Source organism: Molothrus ater, chromosome 3 (assembly GCF_012460135.2).
Source record: "Molothrus ater isolate BHLD 08-10-18 breed brown headed cowbird chromosome 3, BPBGC_Mater_1.1, whole genome shotgun sequence".
Taxonomy (NCBI): Eukaryota; Metazoa; Chordata; class Aves; order Passeriformes; family Icteridae; genus Molothrus; species Molothrus ater.
In genome coordinates, this window is record NC_050480.2 from 20,428,191 (window position 1) to 20,452,527 (window position 24,337).

The following is a 24,337-nucleotide window of genomic DNA, read 5'->3' on the forward strand; positions in this document are numbered from 1 at the left end:
CTTCAGAGCCATCAGTAGGCTGGCTTTAACACAGGCAGCACTGTGATCAGATTTTAGTGCTTGTTAGAACTGAGATGGTATTTTGGTTTAGGCTGCTTGGAGTGGGAGATAGCTGCTCCTGTACTGGCCAAAACAATGTGCAGTTGAGCAGCTAATTAATTACAAATGGGGCTTTTTTTTCAGGAATGGGAAGGGTGACATTTGGGCTCATTATTGCACAAATTAGATTAAAAAAATTGTCAATGTAAGTTTCATACAAGAATGTGTCATCAAGCTGGTTATGACAGACTATAGGCAGTGACTCCTAGTGCTGTGTTTTGAGACTTTACATGTGGAGTCTTGGCAGAAGGGAGGTGAAAAAAGAACAGAGTACATGTTTAGTCAATAAAAAGATCTTAGTGTGTAGAAAAATAATATAAAAAAAATCAGTTGGTAAAATGTGGAAGTTAATTGATAATCTTAATCACAGCTGTATAAAATTCAGTGTCAATGCAAGGGGAGAGAGAGACAGAGAGACACCATGTTTTAGTACCCTAATAACTTCTTACTCTAGTCTAAGATTGTAATGTATGTGAGAGCGGTCCAGTAATTATAAGGTAATAAGTGGAGTGGTGGTGTAAGTGCTCTAAATTAAAAGGAATTCGCAGAGCTGCTGTAAGTCAGAGCCGACCCGCTTTCTTTCAAACGTTGACTTGAGAAAAGTGCTTAGCCCAGAGTGCAAGTAGAAAGACAAGAGAGAGCTATCTATTAATTACAGCACTCATTAACAGTGACGGCTACAAGGCAGCAGATGCAGAAGAAAAGGCACACGCTACTGCAGGCTGGCAAGGGGATTTCCCCCCCTCCAGTTCTTGAGGAAAGGACAACACAAGCAGGTGGTCCACTGTAATAAGATATTTTCACGGCTTTAACCTTCCCATTTCCTTGGTTTATTTGCTGACACCAAATAGCTTGCTCCTTCCACCTCCCCAAATAAGCCCTGATTTTATGTTTAGATGGTAACATTTCTGTACATCAATCTGGCTGTTTTCCGAATATGCACATTTGTTATTTTCAATAGAATTTTACAGTAAAAATCACAACAATTGAGAAGTTTAAATGAAATCCTTGGGCACTGATTTTAAGGTGAATCTCATCTTAAACACTTCTCTTTAATGACGGGTCAGGCTCTTATTTCCATTACCCCCATTGGGAAGGAAGCCAACTCTTGATTTATGTCTTTTTTCCATTGGTGAATTTGATTCCAGATATTAAAGTAGAAATTGATGAAAAATTTTTGTTCTTAAATAAAAAGAAGTGGAAAAATGAAGACAAGATCTCAAAAATTACTTCAGAAAATTATGTCAGTCAAATTGTCTGGACTTAACATATTTGCTTTGAAAACACAAATCCATAGCTCCAGGTGGTCCTATAGGATAGTTGCTTTTCTGCAGTTAGTGTTTCTAAAGAAATGTTCATAGCTATGATCTGACTTTGGCAGCTTGTGAGAGTACTGTCAGGAAAATGCTGGATAGGCCATTTGCTACTGTGGTCTCATAATCACAGCTGGAGAAAACGAAGATAATATCTGAATCAGAGCTTTCTAATTATTATTTTTGTCCTTTGTTCATCCCAAAATATGTTAATAGTAAAAATCTTGGGGATGGAAATAGATGAAGTTTTCTCCCCCCAGTCCTCCCTGTAGAAAGCAAAAATTTGTTGGATCAGATACTGTGTAGTTTTATTTCAGATGCTTAGTTCTGAAACTATGAGAACTGAGAAGAAAAAAATTTCACTTTCTGAAAGACAAAACCTATATGTAAAATTTCCTCTAATACATGTTTTAAATCCAAGAATGGAGCACATAAAATGTCAGATCCTATAGAGCTGTAGATATATGGGATAGTGCTGTAGTTATTACTGGTTAGTCTGAGGATAATGGCTGGAAAGTAATTGCAGCCACAGCTGATGAATCATTTCACTTAGATTTTGTGAAAATGGAGTTCAGCTGTAATTATTTGTTAGAGTACCCCGTTGATGTGCTACTTCGTTACTAAATAGCTGTATCTATAATAAAGCAGTATTAATGAAGAAAAAAAGATTGCAAGGGACCTGCTCTTCAGTTCTTGAATCAGATCAATAGATAATGGATATGTGTTTTAGTTAAGTGTCTTGACAAATATTAATTACAGAGCAGAGCATTTATGTGATCAAACTTGAAACTATTTGTTTCTGATAATGGTGGAATTTACAGAAAGAAAGTAGAGATGGAAAAATGAAGATGTTTAATAGCCAGGCCATCTAATAGTAATTATAAATTTTTTTTACTTGGTTGATGACAAATTCAGAATTTAGAGTTGATGTGAAGTTGACATGTAGCCTAGAGGGCAGGTGGAGGGGACAACAGAAGGATTTGGTCTCTTTAAAGTTTTTGTTTACTGCCTGTCTGGAGCTTTGACAAAGCTCTGTCATGCCCTTATGCTGATTACCTTCATGTAGAACAAGAAGTATTGACTAATGAATGAATGATGTGCAGCCCCTAACCCTTCCAGAGCAGCCTTAAAGAGCACTGTCTTTAATACACACATTCTTCTTTCTCTCTCTCCCCTCTGCAGGCTTCTCTGCAGAATGTCAAGCAAAGATCGACACATTGATTCCAGCTGTTCGTCGTACATCAAGACGGAACCGTCGAGCCCCGCCTCTCTGACGGACAGCATCAACCACCACAGCCCCGGTGGCTCCTCCGACGCCAGCGGGAGCTACAGTTCCACCATGAATGGCCATCAGAACGGGCTGGACTCGCCTCCCCTCTACCCCTCGGCCACAGGGCTGGGGGGCAACGGGCCGGTCAGGAAACGGTACGACGACTGCTCCAGTACCATTGCTGAAGACTCACAGACCAAGTGTGAATACATGCTGAACTCGATGCCCAAAAGACTGTGTTTGGTGTGCGGTGACATTGCGTCAGGGTACCACTACGGAGTGGCCTCCTGCGAGGCCTGCAAGGCTTTCTTCAAGAGGACGATTCAAGGTTGGTTATTTGTTAATCTTGCTTTCTTTTGCTCAGAATGAACATGTATGGTCTTGGGCTGAAGCCTGTTAGCATTTCAGACCGTGCCTTTTCATTCTTCGTACTGCTTGGTCCTACAGATGTTGCTCGTGAAGAAGCCCCTTTGGGCTTCTTTGGGAGCTCTGCCTGTCACATGCCATGTTTATTTTGATTCCAAAAAATGGAAAAGCGCTGGAGCTAACCAGTGGATGTTCAGATTTGTTTTCTCTGAGAGTTTGTCTGGATTCCCGTAAATGATTGTTGCAAAGAAAGTGGAGCATTTTCTGAAGGTTGTCATGGACGCCTCTTGAATACGCCCTGTGGCTGGCACACAGGATTGTGCTAGTGTGTTGCTCCTAGATACACCGCTACTGTACTTAAATTGTCACAGAAATCTAGTTTATATTTGTGAAAGAACCAGTGCATGTGAAATTGGAACAAAAATGCAGTGGTGTAGTGCTTTGTGCATATCAGTGTATTGATAACTGGTCTTTCACCCACTATATACAGTGACCTTAAATGAATTTGTCAAATAACTGTAAGATCACGTTCTAAGGAGAGTAAGTTGGCAGCTTTTGGTCTCTGCTCAGTATTTTTTACTAATCTGCTCTTGATACCTATTACAAATATGCCACATATTTTGGCATAAATTAGTACAAATGGGAAAATTTGCATGACTGCTTTTTCTAGCTTCAGAACCTATGGAGACAAAATAACTTTCTACTTTGATTTAGATATCACCCGTTCAAGTAAAATTGAAGGTGCTTTATTTAAAGAACATGAGGCCAAGCTTGGCCTGTGCAGGAATATAGTGTCACATTAAATTAAACTCAGACTTCAGAGACTAAAATTAGGTTGCTAAGTCCAAATTTAAGCTTCTCAATAAAACCTGCTTGATTTTCATACATGTTGAGCACCTGAAATTCTCAGGAAAGGCAATGCAGTCTGGTTATATAGTTTTCTTTTTAAGAATGAACATAAAGTGAGCTTCAGTTTGTAATTTTATATATCCCAAATTAAAAAAATGTTTGGTCTTAAGTATAGTGCTTCCATATTTAATGTAAAATTAGTAAGGAAATTGATTTATATATTGCTGAGGCAGTGGCCATTTTATTCTTCTCTCTTCCACTTTGCTGCTGGGGAGATTTGAGGCTTTTACCAGCATGAAGACCCCATTTTATGAGGGAAATCCAGACACTCAAAAGAAAGATTATACTTCAGTTGTTCTAATGGAGCTGAGTGTTACACTGTTGGCAACCAGTAAACAAAGATTCTTAATGGTGGCCGGGGTTTATATGTAAAATAAGCACACATACAGAGACAATTTGCTCATTTCAATTCTCTGTATTGGAAAAAGTAAAAAGAGGTAGGTGATTTCACTTGACCTTCAAGAACATTTTCAGAAAAGCTCAAAAAATGTTTCTACTGAAGCAATTTTTATTTTTTGGTTGCTAAACTTCAAGCACCAATTTCAACTAGCAACTCTGTTTTTATAAATGGTCTTTAATTGCTGTGTAATAGCTGTCCTACAGGACTGAATTGATGCGCGATTATTTTAGTTGCATTTTGAGCACCAAAAAAACTGCTACAGAAACAAAACCTGATTGAAGTGTTGACTTCTGGCAGTAATAGGTAACCTGCAATTTTACACCACACCACAGACAGAAAGTTTCTGGGCATGGGAGCACAAGGCAGAGACGTCATCCTCCAGATTAGCAACCTGGACTTGGCCACGCAGCTCAAGTTAGAACTGGCAGCTGTGCAAAAAGTCTCAGTGCGGTTGGAGCACGAGCTGCATCAGCAGGTGACAGTGCTGTGAAGACAAAAAAAAATGCAGCAGGGCAAAACCAAGCATTGAAAAGAAAAGCCATAATGAAGAAACTAAGAATAGGAAGTACATTACCCATCATAATGTCATGGCAGCATCTTTAGCAATGGTCCTGACTAAACTGGCACAAATACTGAGAATTTTCAGGTACCATCCAAAATAATGGAAGCTACTTGGGTGAATCAAACCATGGGTTTTGGTAGGTGACAAAATGTATAAAAGAAAAAAGGTGCTTCCTCATGATTTGAATGGGAAAATTCTACCTTTAGGCTTGCATGAGGAGTAATTCCCCTGAGGTTTTTTGTTCTAATTGATAAAATTTAGTTCCAGTGCTTTGGAGGTCATTCCTCCCTGCACTGTTTCATTTCCTTGTTCATATAATGTTCCTTCTCTCTCTCTCTCTCTCTGCTTATTTTTAAAATGAGTTTGCTGCTGCATTACTGCAACTAAGAAAACAGGAGAACAGAAACAACAGGCAACAGGCTTTGAAAGACAGAATAGAAAACCAGGTGTCAAATATTGTACCTGTGCATATGTAGGGATATCATGTTTCCGCTCAAAGAATTTCTTACTTTAAATGCTAATAGCTTAATTGTGAAGAGTACTTTATTATAGATTCAATGAAAAAGAACATAGGACTTCCCAAACCCTTGTTGATCATTCATCAGTTTACTAAATTAGCTCAGACTTGTAGATCCTCAGTGCTATTCCTTTTGAAATCATGGGCACAACTGCCCTGACTTCAGGGAGAGGAAGGCTGAGCTGATAAAGTCAGATTATGAAGCACATCCTGTGTTCGTGTAGGGCCTGATGTCCTTTCCACTGAGTCAATGGGAATCTTTCCATTCCAGAGGAGTCTCTTGAGGTCTCAGCAGGTGGAGGCCACAGGCAGCTGCCCAGAGAGCCAGCACAGTTATTTGTGCACCACCAGCATCTCACACAAGACAGAAGCCTCACAGGGCACCTAGCAGCTCCTACACAAGGCAAATATCACTCTAATGTAGAGTATACACCCGTTTTTAAGGGTAATGGAGATTGTCATTCCCTTTCCAACTTAGCAGTTTAGTCTAAATAACATCCAGCCTCCTGGAATCAATTCCTGCTTATTTCCTTAAACATTAAGAAATTAAATTAACCCTGTTTTGATGTATAAGAAGGAGTAATTTTGTCATTTTAGAATATATATTTGTTAACATAGCCCAAAAATAGGTTTGCAGTTTTGGTAAAGTGTGCATAATTATGATAAAAATCAATAATATTAGAAAAAATTAGAAACAAGCAATTTCCTGGCTAAAAAAAATGAAAGAGAACGAACACACCAAAAAAGAGCTCAATATATAAAATTGGTGTCTTCTTAGGTCATAGTAGAATGCAGTGATGTTCTGCCCCTTTTGTGAGATATAAGGTATGGAAGAACTGGATGTTCTCTCTGCTCAGCCTAGCACTCACTCAGCTGCAGCTCTCAGTTTGCTTCTGTGATAATTTACATGGTGGCTGATTGCAAGTGTCTCACAGAAATACACACACAGCCAAATCTTCCCAAAATTGGCTTAACGTCAGGGATGGTAGAAAATAGCAACATCTAAAAATAGTTACAGGTCTATTGATTTTTAGGGTCTCTTCACAGTTTTTGCTGTGCACTGTATTATCTTGAAAACTCTGAGCTTTCATTAAAAGAAAGAGGAGAAAAAAAAGAATTTTCAGTTGTCAGCTGGGTTCAAAGTCTTGTGTTCAACACAGAGGTCTTGTACTTGCTAGATATTTTGTAGTGAATATTTAATGTAAATATATTTATCATAATTTTGGTCACTTTTGGTCAGTTATATATACTAGTAAGTATACATTTTCATTAATCATATGTAATTACTCAGTGTTCATAACTTAAACATTTCAGCAGGTGGATTGAACTGGTATTCTTGCTTTCAGGAGAGGGCTGAGATGATATGACTTTCAGGTTCAAGACAGATTATTATCCTGTTTTATGTTAGCTTTTATCTCTCTAAACTAATGGCCTGCATCTAGAAGACTTTCATCCTCCCTCGTTCCAAATTGTCCAGACTGCTGTCTTTGGACTCTTTAAACTAGCCTGAAAAGACAATGTGTAAAACCTGCACATTCCTCATAAGGCTTCTCACAAAAGTCTCAGATCTTACTTATCATTTCCTTCGATATTGTTTGAATTTTCCCCACAAAAGCTAAATATTTTGCATTCAGTAGTCTTTGTTCTTGAAATTTTACTTTTTTGGGGGTTTTTTGTTTATATGTTTATTTTTTGAGGAAAAACTGTTGCATGAACAGCAGTGAGGCATCAATGTTCTGTGTATACACAGGGTGAGTAAAGCAGTAGTTGGTAAGAAGCCCTGCAGTCAAACCTTCACTGTTTTATCATTTCATCCCTGAGAGTTGCTGCCTGTCCATGTCTCCTAACACAAACAGGGAATACTCTATCCTTGAAATGCTGTTGTCTTCTGCCATCTCATTCTATGCTGCTCAGCTAAGAGCCTTCAGCTCTACAGTTCTGCAGGGATGTTCCCGTTGTCTTCAAAGCCTGCCCAAACTCTCTGTACTTTGTTCAGCTCTCTGGTTACTCAGAGTTGTTTTTAATCCCTCCAATGTTCAGGTTTTTCAGTCCTGTTTAGAGTGTTGACCCATTATTGAGCCAGTTTGAACTGTAAATATGCAAACACTTTACAGTAAATACATTTTTATTTTTCAATCAGGAAGTTTTAATCAAGAAAGGTAGAACTAGGTATGTACATTCAGATAAGGCAACATAAAGTTTGATTTGAAGTTGCATGTGACTGAAGTGGCTTCCAAAGGGTATTTTGCATTTCTGAAAGCTGTCTTCTGTAATACATTTTTGAGGAGGAAATGAAAGAAAATCAAACAAGATTTTATGGCTTTTCAGCTTCTATGCTGATAGCTAAGATTATTGTTGTTTTATAGAAGGGTAGGGTGGAGGCTCCCATCTTGGTGCACTGGCCTGTGGACCTTGGCTCTGGTGCGAAGATGGCAGCCCTCCAGTGAGCTGAGCACTAAATGTCACCTGAATCCATCATTACCTGATCTAATCATTCACCTTCCTTATATAAGTGGAAGTCTGTGCATCAGCACTTCTTTCAAAGAATATTTTAAGCAAGCAGTGATAGATATCTTGCATTTTCCCCAGTTTCTCTGTGCCTGTGGGCCAGCCAGACTAGCAAGCGAGCATTTTTAATTCCTTCCAACACATCTCTTTATCCTGTCATAATGTCATTGTGTAGCTGTAGCAGCTAAACAAGATGAGACAATAAAATATAAACATGGTGAAATCTCAGAACCAGAGAGAAGCTTAAAAGTATACAGATTGTTTTATCTTTTTTTACTATCTCTGCTTTCCTTACAACCTTGAAAATTGTAATAAGCATTTAGATGATTTGGGAGTAAGAATGAGCATCCTGATTGGTGCATGGCTATTTTGAACCCCTCAGAAATAATGCAAAAGAGATGTGATTTACAAATAATGCTGGTACACTAGTATGTATCAATGCCATTATAATTAGGTCTGCATCTTGTTTTGTTATAAACATCTCTGAAAGCCTCCAGCCCACTTACAAAGCTCTGTCTTGTTTGAAACCGGAGACATGAGAAATCTCAGCTAGCAAGTGATTTATGTTAATGTTTGTATAACTTTTTAATGACCTTTTTTTTCTGGTGTGAAAATGATTCAGTTTGCAGCTTTACAGACTGAGATACTCTGTGTGCTTATAAACAAACAAAGACAATCCTCCATGCTATCCTAGTAGAATGGATCAAAATTGACCTAGATAAAATACCAGTAGGGACCAAACAGAGATAGTTCAGTCTTTCTGACTTGAACAGCTCTTAAGTGACTACCAGGTAGCAGGGGATCAGTTCCCTCTGTGCCTTCAAAGCATTTGTTCACTTTAAAGGTGACCTAAATGCCCTTCATTTCTTGTGAATAAGTTGAGTACAGGGGGATTCAAAGGTAGTTGGACCGTTACAGATTCAACACCCGCTAATACCAGTCTGATACTGAAAATTATGGTGACTTTTTATGATGCTGGAAACCAATCTACCTAAAGTTAGAGGCTGATATAAGACTGTCATGTAATCAGAGTAGCCAGCATCACCTTTACATTTTTGCTTTAAATCATCATGTTGCTTTCTAAGAATTTAAAAAAAAAAAGGCAAGTTCTAAATATGTTTTAGTTCTCTAACACAGTACACTGATTTCTTCAAAGCAATTCAACATAATGACTTCACTAAAAATGTACTTTTAAGCTGTTCATGTCCCTCTGTCAAGCACCATGTTTAAAAACTAGCTGCTATTCCTTAGTTACTTACTCTAACAGAAAAGGCAACATAAGCAAGAGATCAAACATAACCCTTCATACACAGTCCTGTCATCTTGAAAAGATACTTGAGACATTTGGGAGCCAAATTTTTAAATGTTCTGTAACTCTGTGTGTACACTATTGTGTCTGAAGTCACCTGGGTGAAAAGCTGTGAATACAGTCAACTTTATGCTTAATCATCTCCAGATGACCTGTAGCAGAATTCATGGTAGGTCTATAATTCATAGAGCTTTCTTGCAGTATCAGGTGAATCTGTCTGAGGATTTGTCAGGCAAAACTAGATTCGGTTATTTATGTTCAAATCTGGCCTCATTCCAGCCTGACCCTACTCTGAAACCTTACCGATGAGGGTACTTTTACATGTGAAAATATTTACTCAAATTCAGCTAAGTTTTGACTGCAAAATAGAGAGCAGAGTCTGGAAGAACTGAAACTTTAGCCTGAGAGAAAATATTTTTACTTTCCTCAGTTCAGCTTCATTAAGACCTATAAACATGGAAAAGATTTTCAAGTCTGGGACTTTTTTCCCTGTCCTTCTATTCAGTTAGCCTGTTACTCTTGATTTCCAAGAGCTCCTCATTCTCAGATTCTCAAGAGCTATTCTTTTCTGTTCTGGTTGGATTATGTATAAAGGTGTAACCTAACATAGTGAAATTCACTCTCTGTGTTAGCTTAGATTCTCCTGTCTCTCTCTCTCTCTCTCTCTCTCTGAGTTCTCTTTATTAAGTCCCAGAAGCCCTATGGATGTAATCCTGGCTCCTTTCCATTTCTGGAGTTTTGATGCATAGCAGTGCACAGGCGAGCAGATGTATTCCTTTGGGTCTGTCACCCAGGAAAAGAGAGCATGAAGGGGTACCTGAGATAAACTTCACTGCAGAAAGACTTAAATCCAGTTAAGCAGTAGTCTCTATGAAGAATGAGAACACTTCAGTTTTGAAATAAAAGCTTTTGAAAGAAAGGTAGTAAGTTAGAAAATGTGAAAGAGAAACTTTGGGAGAAAAATGGAACTTTATTGAACTGAAATGCAGCTTCATGAACAGATTATAGCAGAAAATTATTACATTGAAGGAATGTTGGTTCATTTGGTTTTTTCCTTCTTTTTTCCTTCTGAGCCTACATTCCCACACAGCAAAAGTTTTGGTACTGATATCTTCAGTATTCCTCTTGCTTTTTTAGGTGGCTCATGCCTATTTTTTCCAAACACCTTTTCACCCTGCACTTAAGTCTTCCTCATAGCTTTTACTTGTCCAAAAATTTCCTGAGCATACTTCAATAGCTTGTAGAAATCCTTTTACATCTTGGTGTAATATTGCAGTATGAAAAAGGAAATAAAGCTTCTGCTAGGACTTGATGTCTGTTCTATTTTTGTCAGTATTGGTAGAAGAGAGACCCCTGTTCCAGCCTGTTTCTAGAGCCAGCTTCTCACTTTTAATATTTGGGATGTTCTGAAGATGTGTTGATGACAATAACTTCTACCAAGGCAGGAGGCCCAGTGCTTTCAGTGACCTCCTCTTTGCCGTGGCTCTTGCTTGACCTGCCACTTTTAATGTCACTGTCAATTCTGTGCAAGAAATGGCCAAAATGGTTTTGAGAATCTTGGCTAAATCCACTCAGTTGCCTGACTTGTATAGCCATTGAGTAAGTCCCTGTACCACAAAAATTGTTCCTTCTTCACTGCTCACAGTTCAAGTAACATCCAAACGTCATCTGTGAGGTAAAAAAGAAATGGTACCTTGGCGCATTTATCCTGAGCTGTGTGTGATGTGACTGTCTAAAGCATGTAAAATTGGAGAGCTGCGTATCCAGGGTAAGTTTAGCAGCTCACCTGCTATCTCAGGATCAAATGGCGTCATGTTTTCAGTTTTTCAGCTGCTATTGGTAAGCACAGTGTTTTAGAAGTATTTTCTCATCTTTCGGCTGGGATACTAAAATTTAACAGACCAGTAGAAAAGGAACTAGTTTTAAATAAACATTCCTCAGCACATGAAAAAAGAAAAGGGGCTTAGACTGGTATAAATCCCATTATATTATTCTAGCACAGGGAAATGTGTTTGGGGAGTGAAGATTTGACATATATTTTTATTTTCAAGCGTCACACTAATTTATATTACTCAGCCCTTTAACTGCCAAACTGTAAAAGTCCATTACGCTACTGAAAGGAATATACAAATTATCCCCTGGCACTTTAGGCAGGAGTTTTACATATATGCTGTTATTCTATCAGCCAGCTAGCTGCACGATTCTATTAAGGAGTAAGTGAGAAAATTATATTGCCTGCAAACTAATTCTACAAAAGACTCTGAAATAAGTAATCAGAGCCCAGTTCTTTCTGAAAAGCAGCCAGGAGATATTATAAATCGCTCAATCGCTCTTGTCAGCCCAGTTTAAAGACCCCGAGCTGCCATGTTGATTTTGTTCACTGTGTAACACAACTTCCTCTCCAGCTGTTGACAGGACTGGGGAAACTCAGCTTTTACTATTCCTAGCTGCTCAATTTCAGCCTCTAGCATCTTGAAGTAAGTAAAGAATTGATAGAGATTCCTTCTGGATCTTCCTCTGAAATAAAATGCAGATCTGAGTATCTTGAATGGAAATTCATATCTAGAAGTAAATAAGAAATTATGAAAGCTCTAATGACCTGGAATGTGCAGTAAATTCAGGTTTTTAATGAAAGTAAATCCACTAATACTTGGAGTGCTAGGTAAAATCCCATTTAATATGATATAGATATCCACTGCATCTACATGTGCTCTGGAGGCAAAGTGTTTGTTCCTTGAACCCTTACTGCAGTGCAGCCCCGTTCTAAAATGCTGGAACCACTTTATGAGGTCAGCTATGGTCATTGCTAAGATGTGGATCTTTGTTTCTATTCCTGTAACTCTGCTGAGCTCGTTGGAGGAATTCTTTGTAGCATCTTCATCTTCCAAGTTCATTTTACAACACCAAAAATTAATATTGAGTATCCGCTATAAAATACAAGTCATTAAAGAAAAGCAGTTTAAATTGAAAGGAGATTCCCCCTGTAAGCTAAAGTATTGGAATCCAAGTGACTAGAATAATAGCTCCTTATAGCATTCTTTAGGTGTCAAGAATTTGCAGGAAAAGTAAGTTACGCTGTGCCTGCTGCAGACTGTTGCATAGTTTGCAAAAATGTGAAATGTCAGGGTATGGATTAGAAGTGTCTGCATAATGAAATGAGCAATCTTGCGTTTATCTTTCTGGTTCTGAATGCTGCTTCTTGGTGTTGGCACCTGTACCTTTGTATCTTGGGATGGGATCTCTTGATACAATGAGACTGTTCCACCTGCCCTGGTAGAGAGCTTTGCTTCCTGAAGTTCTCTGTTATAATCTTGATCTTGTTTTTGATCAAGATCGTTTCTGACCTTGTGCAAAGGTATGTTTGTCTTTGATCTTGTGCAAAGCATTTCTGATTCCCTGTTTCTCCTTTTTTTTTTTTAAGATAGGAATGGTAATACATTTATAACTGTAGTGTAATGAAATTCATTAGATACAAATTGTGAAAGCTTTGAAGGTCTTCCTGTGTAGTGGTTGTGCCTTTCTAAGAATGCCTTGTTAGAAGGAGAGGATAATGTGAATCCTTTTTTAAGCTTGCCCTTACCATCATTTTCTACCTATCCTTCCAAAAGTGTTATTTCCTAACTTTTCTAATGTGTATTGGAAAGACCTTTTGCAGGAACTGTTGTGCTGAATTCCCTACCCACCATTTCCTTCAGTTTCTGAAATAGCTTTCTCCACAGCAGCTAAGAAAGGGGAAAAGGACTAAACTGCTTTGACTTTTGTCATTAGCATTCAGGCATACCAAGATCAGTTTCACTCACCAGCATTGCTAACTCACTCATGCAGCAATGTCCAGGGGGAAGAAAGCCTGCAAAGGCTTGAAAAGGTTGTGCCAGATGTGCTGGTTGTGTTGGCAGAGTGCACATTTTGCTATGCAGACCTCCTTTATCATAAGTACTTAACCAATTTTCAATAGATGTAAGTGGTTTAAGTATTACTTCCTGTTGAATTAGCAGTTGCTGAGCATTTGAGTCTTTGTGCAATCCTGAAATCCACTAATGTGATATTTAATGAGGAGACATCAGTCTGGAGAAAGGTAGTCAATATAAATCAGTGTTTACGAAGTGTGATTAACTCTGAAATATTTCATCAATGCTGTGGTCCCAGACAGACTCTATGCTAATTATTAGAACCTGTGCATGTTTCAGGGGACTTTGATGGACCCCGAGTGCAGCGAACATGGAGCAGCAAAATTGCGATTATGCTCGGACTGTCTCTGATGACAATTTATGCATTTGGTGTGATGACCTCTTGCTTCCCAAGAGGGCAATAAACAGAATGCATTTTCATTAAGATACTAATGCACTTTATCTCAGGGTGAAGAGGTTAGAAAATAAAGAAATACCTTTAAAGCAAGATGTGACAGACTGATTGGGAAGATACTTTATTTGAAAGTCAGTTTCCCAGTGTAACTTCCAGCTGTTGCCAAGTCTGTCATACTGGATGTAATGTTGGGCTATGGGATGCATGGCTGGGCAGATGAATAAGCTGAGCTGAGCTGTTTTATGAAAAGTGCAGTGGTACCAGGGCAAAAGAGAACAGATGTTCTCGCATTTGGACTTGGATACCCAAAGATGTGATTTAAAAAAAGTAAACTGCTCTTGTATTTTACTCGTTCATTTGCGAGTTCTTATTTTCTGATTTTTGAGGAGAAATAATATGAATTAAGCAGTAGCAACAAAGAAGAAAAGAGGCTGCTTTGCCCATGATGAAAAGGGCTCACATTTAAGGATGGAGCTTGTTGTAGGCCTTAAGAGGGGACCTGGGAGAAGCAGGGGCAAAGGCAAGCATCTCTTTTAGTTTTTGCTATTCTGGCAGCTTGGCAGGAATGATCCTATTCCTGATGCCTCTCAGTACAAGAACTTGGTCAAAAGTATAGAGAGAAGAGATGTCCTGGAGCAGAGATCTGGCCTGGTAGTTGCAGAACATGCAAGATGTGGTGGTAACAGTCCCAATAAGTCCTGCCTTATGCTCTTTGCCAGCTGTAGTGGAAGAAGGGTGAATTCTGTGGTACCTGTTATAGTTGATTATGCAGTAAAGCAGTCCTCCTTCTGAATTCTAGGCAAAGAGAGACTAATGAAATTGGCTAAAAAGGAAAATAAAGAGTGCTCAGAGAAGGAGCCTAAGCCTGTGGCTTGGTACAGAAAATAAATGACAAAATGTCTTTCTTCTCTCAGCAGGAATAACATACATGAAGGATTTTCCTAGGGACCATATTTGGAGTGAGGCACAGACTCACATTACTTATAGTTTTGTATATATTTCTTTCATGTAGATGTCTAGATTTTAAAAAAAGGGTGAAAAACTTCATCTTTTAACTCAGCTATTTATTTTTACTTGAGAGCCGTTTCCTTTCTGTAGCTCTGCTTACTCTTGATATGTTCTAAAATTAAATACAAAGGCAATTGTATGAGTACTTTTGTATATCTGTTGTGTTGGTCAGTCAGTGAATCTGAGCACCTCTTCCCCTGTCTGTTCCACCACAGGTAACATAGAGTACAGCTGCCCAGCAACGAATGAATGTGAAATCACAAAGCGCAGACGCAAGTCCTGCCAAGCCTGCCGCTTCATGAAGTGTCTAAAAGTTGGCATGCTGAAAGAAGGTAAGACTGACCACTTCAATCTGTATCTCTCTGCAAACACTTGCTACAACTGTAGGGCAATCAGGAAAGAAGAGAGACTGGTGAGTGTTCTAATCAGTTATTGCAAAGGCAATTTTCATATATACTTGCTCTTTCTGACATCTGCTTCTAAGCTATTGAATCATGCTTTATCCACACAGAGTTCATCATCTTGTGTAGTACAGCAAAATGTACCTCAGCATTCAATCTCCTTCAGTAAGTAACTGATAGAATAACCATCAGAATTCCCAAAGATTTCTTTCCCCCATGCCTTATCCACTCTGTCCCAGTTCTGGCAGAAAATCAGAACACACACTGTGCCTTCCTTTTATTGGTTACTTCCAATTTAAACAAGTATCGTGTGTGTGTGTGTGTGTGTGTGTGTGTGTGTGTGTGTGTGTGTGTGCGCGCGCGCTGAAGTTACTGTAACTACACTGAAGCAAATTTTGGCACACAGAAGAGGAGAATCCACCCTCCTCCCCTTTTTTTTCCTAAAAGTGTCTGAGAACCCTGCCCCTCACTGTAAGTATATATTGAATGTTTTAATTCATCAATTACATTTTGAAGCTATTGAATGCAAGAAAATATACTCAAGAAATGATGCTGTCTTACCTGGAACCTGCTTCATCTATGTGACACAAAGAGGTGATTCCTCAAATCTTGGTTGCCTGCTATGCACTTACATTGTTGTTAATGTATATGCAAGAATACACTTGTAAGTGCATGTATTACACACGTTATTATTTTAGGGCACTGTCACCACCAAGAAAGATGCCATGCACTTCTGAACTAGATAAACATTTGAAATAAAATCAGCATAGTGTTCTCTAAGTATTGTATCCAATAGAGAGTACTTTGTGTTAAGCAACCACTTCAAAACAATCCTGTTCAATTTTGCTTTGTCAGTGCTTGAAAACTCAGCTTTAATAACTGGCTGATTTTTGTAAATGGGTTGGTGGTAATGCAAAACAGAGTAAGTATGCAGCTGTTGGGGTAAAAATCCAAGAAACAACATAAACCAGTGGTGAGATGATGGACAAATTAGGTCTATCACGCACCTACAGACATATTCTTATTGGATTATACTTACTAAGAATAAACCTTGTTCTGTGCAACTGCTTTGGCAGATGCTATGATCCTGTGAGCCAAATCCTGCTGTCCTTAGTCTTACTTGAGCAAAACTCCTGTCAGATTCGATGGAGATTTTGCCTCAGTAAGAGCGGCAGGATTTGACCCTCTCTTCAGTGGTTATGGGAGAGTTCTTACATGCCAAAATCCTCCTATAACTGACCACTAGGAGCAGTCTCTTGAAGGTGAAATTATGATGCTTAGATAAACTGTAATAAGAAAGGGATGACTGGATATGGCACCTTTTGAAAAGGACTGTGCTTCTTAGCATCTTTTCTTAGTAAGTTAAGACCCTGTATCACCAGTTACCTAATATACAGATATATTGAGCAACTTCTTTGAAAATGAAACAGTGCTACCAAGAGCACGTGCAGGTGAATTGATTTAATCCTTTTCCTCTGAATTTTGAGGGCACTATTGTACATGCATTAACATGCATACGTTTTAAAAAATCTAGGCTGTGTGCAGCTTCTGGGACTGCAAGAGGAAGTTGTCTCCTCTGCAAATGAGTAATTATCTCAGCAGATTTGTGTGCAGATTTACTGTTTCTGCATACAGTTTTGTTAACTGAGATAATTTAGTTGGATAATATAGATGTACATTGCGAGTAATATTTTTTTGTTTGAATGTTCATCGTCCATGGATTCAAATAATTCACACAAGTTTTCTTAATAAGAATTGCATCAATTTCCTACTCTAAACATACATGCCTTTTTCTAAATCGCAAAATAACTAATCACTTTGAAAAGACAGTGTTGTTTATCTACCACCTATTTTAACAACCTGCAAGAACATATAAGGGCATTTTATTTTTCCCCCCTTTAGTGGCCACTTTTTAAATCATACTGATTCACAGTACATTTGTAAGACTGTATTTGTAGTAAAGATTTTTTTTTCTTGTTGGAAGGTAGTTTTGGAGCTGGATGTTGTTATTCTAACCTACAGGAAAGTCTGGAGATGACTTCTTGACTTGGACCACATCCTCTATGTACAAAATTAAGAAAAATAATGTACTGACTTCTTGCATGTGTAAAGTGGTATAAATTTATTGATTAGCATGGACTTAAAATAAGCTGAAATTATTCTTGCTGCATCTCAAGTGTTTCTTTATGTACAGACAAGGATTTCAGTCTCATGCAGCATATCAGAGATCATGCTGCAGTAAATCTATTCAAATGTAAACCTGTTCAATTCAATTACCAGTTTATAATAAAATTTGCTGCTGCAGCCTCCACGTTTGTCACAGCAGTCTCTACATGCTGATGGCACAGCATGCCTGGAAATTGACAGCCTAAATCTATTTACAAAAAAAATTTAGTTGCAGACCTGAAATAAAATCAAGTTTAAGCAGCTTTGAGAGGAGCATCACATTCCTTACAAGAACAGCACATCTGCCAGGGTGCATCTTCTCCAGAAATCTTACCTTGTTTGTGGGGAGTTTTCTTGTGGAAATTTATCCTTAACAAATGGTTTTAAAGTGTAATCCAAAGTGAAACAATTATCAGATATTGTGCTTCCCTTCACATTGGAAAGGACTTTAGTACATTGTCATTTTGTGAATTGTCATATGAATTTCATGGTAGTAATCACAGTGCCTGGAAAAAGATTCTGATTTTAGCTTTGCTTCTAGGGCAGGGTCCAAACACCACTTATAACAAATGTATAGGATAGCTTCCCTTATGACATCTGCATGTTGAATCATTTATGTGACAAGATAATGGTGTTTTTCATCAAGCATCCAGTGTTTCTGTGGGAGACCCAGTGTTAGGGTGGTGGGGCTGTGTTTTGGGGTCAAATCCTGGGAGGTTTCTGGTCACATGAAGTACAAGGTGGATTTCTGGTCACATGAAGTACAAGGTGGAGTAGGCATTTTCGGTACATTTTCTCATGGATCTTGGTGGGGCTTAACCAGCAGCACCTAAATTAAGATTCTTAATAATTTTTAGGATGTGGGCCAGGAGCCAGAGAAGGAATGCTACAGCAATGTCAGGCTGGGCTGGACTGGGATTGAGGCCCTGGCTGCATCTCCTGTTCAGTATCATAAGAAAGTTTGTACAGACTGATCTGGAGGAACACATCATTTTGGTTTAGCCCATAGAGTTTTACTTAAAAAACGCATGTTTGGGTCTGTGGATAGGTTTTGAGGATGTTGTACTTCATACTGTAGCATTCAGCAGAGGCTGATGAGCTTTTAGGCACAGGACAAATACGAGAATGTGGTGTTTTCATTTACTTTTCTAGGTAAGGGTTATTAGCAACAAAGCAGAATACATTGCACTCAAAGAACAAAATTTACCTTTTTCTATATTTAATTTTGTGTCAGTGTTACAAAAAATCAGGTTTTCAAGTATCCCAATTGATTCTTCCACAGAAATGCAGTTTCTTTGACTGTACTTTTATTTTGGTGCATTGTCTCAGATTTATGAGAACAGCTGAAACAACATTAAAGATTCTCGCATAGTCTAAGGAGAAACTTTTCAAATGTAGAGATTTCTTGAAATAATATTGAAATTGCTAAAGGGTGCAGGGAGACATGTACAGCAATTTGCCCTTTTTAAAAATGAACATTTTTAAGACATTCAGTAGTTTTCAGTTCTGTTGGTTTATAATTCAGTTCTGTCTTTAAAGTTTGGCCTTTCAAACTCTTTGGAAGCCAGTGATTATTTTGCTTCAGATGGTAGAATTAAATCTGTGCTCATGTGCAAGGTTGGGTATTTTGGCCATTTCCCTTTTTATACAGCTAGTTGGATGAGAAAAAGGGGTTGATTTTTTTTCTTTTCTAAGAAGAAAAATTGGATGTAAAACTACATAAGATGGTATGGGGAGTCTTGAGTAGCTATTTGATTTTTTTTTCTATTGCTAGGTGATCTGAGTAGAATTCAATATCTAATCTTTAATTAGTACTATTTGCCTATTAATAATATTTGTGGGACTATTTACTAGCATATGCTTGTGGTAGAAGATATTATTCCAAGTTTATTATAGTTTATTATATATAGCTCCAAAGAGCTTCCCATGTGAAATCATTCCAATGGAGGAATTATTCCAAAATAAAATCACTTTTTGTTTCAGATGCAGCATTTGTATAACTGTTTTTACAAGAGGTTATTCCATATGTTTCAGTTTTCTCCATAGAGGCAAAGCCTTATCCTCAGTTTTACCTGCCCCTGTATTGTAGGAAGGTTAAAAACTACAGTTCAGAGGGGAATCTGTTGAGTGGCACTAATGCAGCTTTTAGACCATCTGGAATGCTGTATCCTGTTCTAGCTCTCACAGTTCTGTCCAGTACTAGTTTGTATTTCTTACAGGATTGTTGATACCAAAACATCTCCCATATATCTCTCATTCTGGTATTTGGGTGTTTTGAGAACGTGTTATGGACTGTGTGCAGTGGCTGATCTGCATTGCTTGTTATTTCAGAAAGTCTAGTTACTAAATGAGTGATACATGGAAAAAAAATGAAAGTTTATATAAACAGTAAAGTATACCAAAATGAAATGGCATGGGTCACTTCATGTAAGTATATTTGTATTTTCCTTAGGAATGGATGGCCTTTACAAATTATCATCAGTCACTTGGTACCCAGTTAGAATAGGCAGAGTAACAAAATTCCAGTTTAATTAGTCCTGCTATTACAAATGAGAAGCCAGATCCTCACCAAGTATTAACAGAGGCTCTTCGAGCTTTGTTAGATTGCTGCTCGTTTGGCAGGTTTGGCAATCTGTGCAATGGGGAAATCAGCAATATACCTTTTTGTGTCTGTGAATCTTCACAGTTGCTTGTACATGAGCCATCATTAAGGCTCTAAAAATGTTCAGAAACTCTCTGAGCTTTTCATCTGGCAGTGCTGACTTGATGTGTAACCCTTCCCATCACAGCAGAGTGGTTTGCAGGTTGTACTTGCCCTGCTCGATGAGTAGCCCTCAACACTTCTCATTCATTACTTTGCTTGGATTTTTTGAGAATTCATCCAGGCCCTCAGAGAGACTTCAGCATCCCTAGGGAAATGGTAAGGCAGTAGTTAGAATCTCCTTTGTAAAGAAATCGTGGACTTTAAAGTGTTTTTCTTTAGCTGTGATCTAAATAAAAGCAATTCCTGACAGTTTTAAAAATGCTTGAACATTTTAGATGCTCATGTAATGAACCAGAAGATTATTACACAAGTTGCACTTTTTCTGAACATGCTAAAATTGGCAGTCTCTAAAATATTTTTGCTTCACACTTTGAGAGATTTCATTCATTCAAATATAAGAATACATTTTTAGAAAGAGGTATGTGTATTTTAAAGCATAAATTACTGAGTTTATTATGGAAAGATTACCATATGAACATCTTTGGCTTGTGTTAAGCAGCAGATCGGATTAAATTATCATATTGATCCTTTCTGGCTTTGACAGTCTATGAAAATGAATCCAGTAGAGCAAGGAGAACGGGCAGCTTGAGTTTGGTCTTACGTAAAGAGATGCGTGATATGCAGAGGAGCAGATTAATGGATTCGCTCTCAAAATAATAAATAAAACTAAGCAATCTTCTTTATGACTAAAATTGTGTTATCACCTATGATTTGAGGGTAGTGAAAAAGCCTGCTTAATAGGATTCCTTCTAACAACATCTCTTTTGAAAAGACCTGTGCATCAGACATTGCCAAGGTAAATTTCTCTTACAAGTCTAATACCATTAGTCTGCCAAGACGAAAGCAGAAATTATTGCGGATGAAGTTTTAGTTTCTGCTGCCTTTAGAAATCAGAACAAAGGAAAGGAGAAAGCATTAATGGTATTCAAAGAAAATATTTCTGTACAGGATGACAGTTAATAGAGCAGCAGTGACCTCAGTGATATTTCTTATGCTCTCTATCGTAATATTACACTTAAGGAGCTTCTCCATTAATGCAGGATATTAAACAAACCTCCTGTGTTATAACATCAAGAGATAACATAGCGTGTCTTCTGTTGATGTCTCAGCTCTCTTCTGTGTTTCAATGTATTATGAAGGAGTTTGGTTTCTAGTGCAGATTTTTTTTTAATTGTTTCTTTTCCTCTCCTATTCCTTCCTTTCCTCCTTTCTTCTCTTCCTTCCTCATTCACCCATTCCCCCCCTTTTCTTCCTCCCTTTTATTTCTCCCTTTCCTTCACTTTTATTTCTTCCTTTCCCTTTTCTCTTTCCCCCCTTTCTCTTTGCACTCCCTTTCTTTCTTTCATTCAGTGTGTGCTTGGATTAATATATACTGGGACCTGTTAAATCTCCTTGGAAACAATAGAAGCTAATCTCTAAGTGCTGTTGGTGTTCATAAGTAGGCTTCTTTGCTCCTAACCAAAATGTGACCTGATAGCCCAGTTCACACATTAGAACTGACAGCCCAATTTGTCTGCCCTAAAATGCAGCTCATGACTATCCACTCTCTGTAACTGATGAAGAAGGACAAACTATTCAACTTCAGGTTAGTGTTTATAGTCAGCTCAAGCAACTAGCATTTCTATTCATCCACTAGAAAAATACCCCAGAAAAAGCAAATACTGGGGATGTGGATATTCTTCTCAACACATGAAAACACCTACAGCTCCTACCAAGTGTTGGCCTCCTGAGAAGTTTTCATGGTGCTTGTGTTCCAGTGTTGTGCCATTCTGGTTTGTGTTCTGTCTCTGAGTATTTTGGGGAACAGAACAGATATCCCAGCAGTTCACTGGACTTGCTTTTTAAATAAAATTTCTCTCTTTCTAGATAAAATTTTGTATTACTGTTGTCCCTTTATACAAATGCTTGCCTTCCACAAAAGAGAAGGTATGAAGTGGATGTGGAGAAAGCAGTGTTGTTTGTAAGTCTGAGTTTGGGAACTATTTACACTTCGTGGCTTTATGCAGATCTATAAATGGGGAGGTTATTGTGTTAGCATTTGCAAATCTGAGGTCAGAGCTGTTTGCTGGCTCACTCACCAGCAGCTTCCTTGAGATTAGTTGTTAGGTTGGGTCTGTGCACACAATCGTTGCTGCTGAGAATCCCAGTGGCAGCAGTTGTTTGCAGGGTCAGACAGGCAAAGAATACTTTCAACCTAAAGTTACTTTGTACTTCTGTTAATGAGTTTGAACGATTCTGAATAGGATTAAATGTTACTGCAATTTTCTTAGTGCACATACCTCACCTATTACTTACTCAGAACTGGAAGGAGTGGGTTCTGCAGTTTCATGCGTCTACTTAAATTACTATTAAAAATTAATCACTTTGTACTAATATTTTCTCATCATAATCTGTGGTGATTAACTGCATGTCTTCATTTGTCATATTTCTTCTTTTGATCCTAAAAAAAGGAAGCAGCACTTTACTTATTTTCTAGAAAGTATTCCATTGTTTGCAAAATATGTTTGTTGGATTTAGCCCCTGTGAACATTTGCTTATGCACTGGAAGCATAGTGACAGCAATGTAAGTGATTAGGGTAGGTAGAGACAAGTCTGAAGGATGCAGGACTTTTCCCACGTTCTCACAGACAAATAGTTGCCTTTCATTTTTAGTCTCTGCCACCCATAAACACACACATCAAATGTGGCACTGCCCTTTATTGCAGAGTTCTTGAATTCTTGCACATGGGTCCTGCCTTATGTTAAGTAAGTCTCATTTTGCAAAGAGTAATGTTAATGTAATTTGTATTCTTCACTTTTTACTGTTTCTGCTGTGTGGATACTTGCATATCCCCTGCTTGAATGGAATAGGTTTAGAATCTCTGGTAGAGGTGCATTTAAGGGTAGTGCATGTCCTTATCTCTAAAGTGCCACTCTGGAGCCAAACTTTCTGTATTTTACTCCACCTTTGCCTGGGCAATACCCACAGCTCCTCAACAAGACTGTTGCTGTGTAAAATCTTTGTTGAAACAAGAGACTGTATGGTCTCTGTACGGTATGGTAGGATTATTTGGGGTGAAGGGCTGGAATGATGCAGGTGTTGGTAGCTAGAACCCATGTGGCAGATGTACAGGCAGACATCCTGCTGCTGCTTGGGATGGATTGGCACTTAAAAGCTGAGTGGCTGAGGAACTCTCTTGGCCTCTTCACTCAGTCAAAGCCATGAATGTGTTGAGAAGCAAGAAAATTTCCACTTGCAGTTGTTACATCTGATCTCATATAGTGCTATCCCTCAAATATTTCACACTTCTAAATCTCAGCTGTCTTAAAAAAAAAGGTTAGAATCAACGTGAGTTTTGAGACATAAATGTAACTAAGCCACAGTCTTCTCTCTGAGCAGTCATTGCCCTTTTTTAAGCTGAGGAGTTACTGCAAGTGGTGAGCCTTTGCCAGTTCTACTCACTGAGTCACTGGAATATGAAGTTGGAATATTATTTCATTTGGTGTTTGTAATGTGGCTTTTGTGGTTGAAAGTCAGCAGCCTGAATTCTGAAATAAATGTGATCATCTGCAATGAATTGTCACTTTGTCAGATTTTGCCATGCTTACTAGCTATTCTAATAATAGTTCTCATCTTACCAGCTTTTTCTTTTTTCCCTTTTCTTTCTTTTTTGTTTTCTTTTCTTCAGGTATTTATATGACAGAAAAGGGAAATTATGAGGGGAGTCTGTTGTGCTCACAGTAGTTGCTTAATATAGCTATTAATCTTTATAAATGAAAAAACATAGCTTTATTTTAAACCTCAGTAGGCTTTTATTAGATAAATTATTCTGTAGAAAGTCAAACACAGCTATGTTAAATATCTACACTTACTGAATGATATCAATATTTTCCTTTTGGCTCTTTATTTTTCCAGCAAATTTAATATGTGTATCTATTTTTCTCTTAAGCATCTGGTTTACATCTCAGGATCATCGGGTATAAGATGAGAAGTCAATTTGATTTACAGTTTTAGCGTAGCAGATCCAAAATCAACATTCCATACAACTTGTTTGCATGGTGTCTTACTGCACTCCATGTTAAAACAGTTAATTATTAAAATACTTAATTAAGAAAAATTTAAATACTTTCTAAAAGAAAGTCTGCATGATACTGTCCCTTAATCAGCTTAACTCCAGTCTGTGCCCTTAGTGACAGAATTGTTGGTGTGCTGTTTACCAGCAAAACTGCTTGACCAGCAAGAGAGAATCTTGGTAACCTGCTGCATGCTGAGCACATACGGATCCTAGGAAAAAACAAGTAGTACGAGATCATCATCATCTTTTGTCTCCTGTTCTTTCCCTCTTCAGCCAAGCATTAGTCCATTAGTACAGTGCTGTTCTTGTCATTTTTATTCAGCAATGTAAAAATCACTTCACCAATGCCCTGTCTCTTTCTAATACTCCTTTCAGTTCTGTGGCTGGG

General features: G+C 38.1%; 1 protein-coding gene across 10 annotated transcripts in view; it reads left to right on the forward strand.

The window, feature by feature from the left end:
- The window catches only part of ESRRG (estrogen related receptor gamma), a 392,065-nt gene that overhangs the window by 266,384 nt on the left and 101,344 nt on the right, over positions 1 to 24,337 (forward strand). For all 10 annotated transcript variants that reach the window (XM_054514139.1, XM_036381242.2, XM_036381241.2 and 7 more), the window contains 2 exons: positions 2,595 to 3,010; positions 14,779 to 14,895. In XM_054514139.1, the coding sequence (XP_054370114.1) occupies positions 2,595 to 3,010; positions 14,779 to 14,895 (533 nt within the window). The remainder of the gene's footprint in view (positions 1 to 2,594; positions 3,011 to 14,778; positions 14,896 to 24,337) is intronic.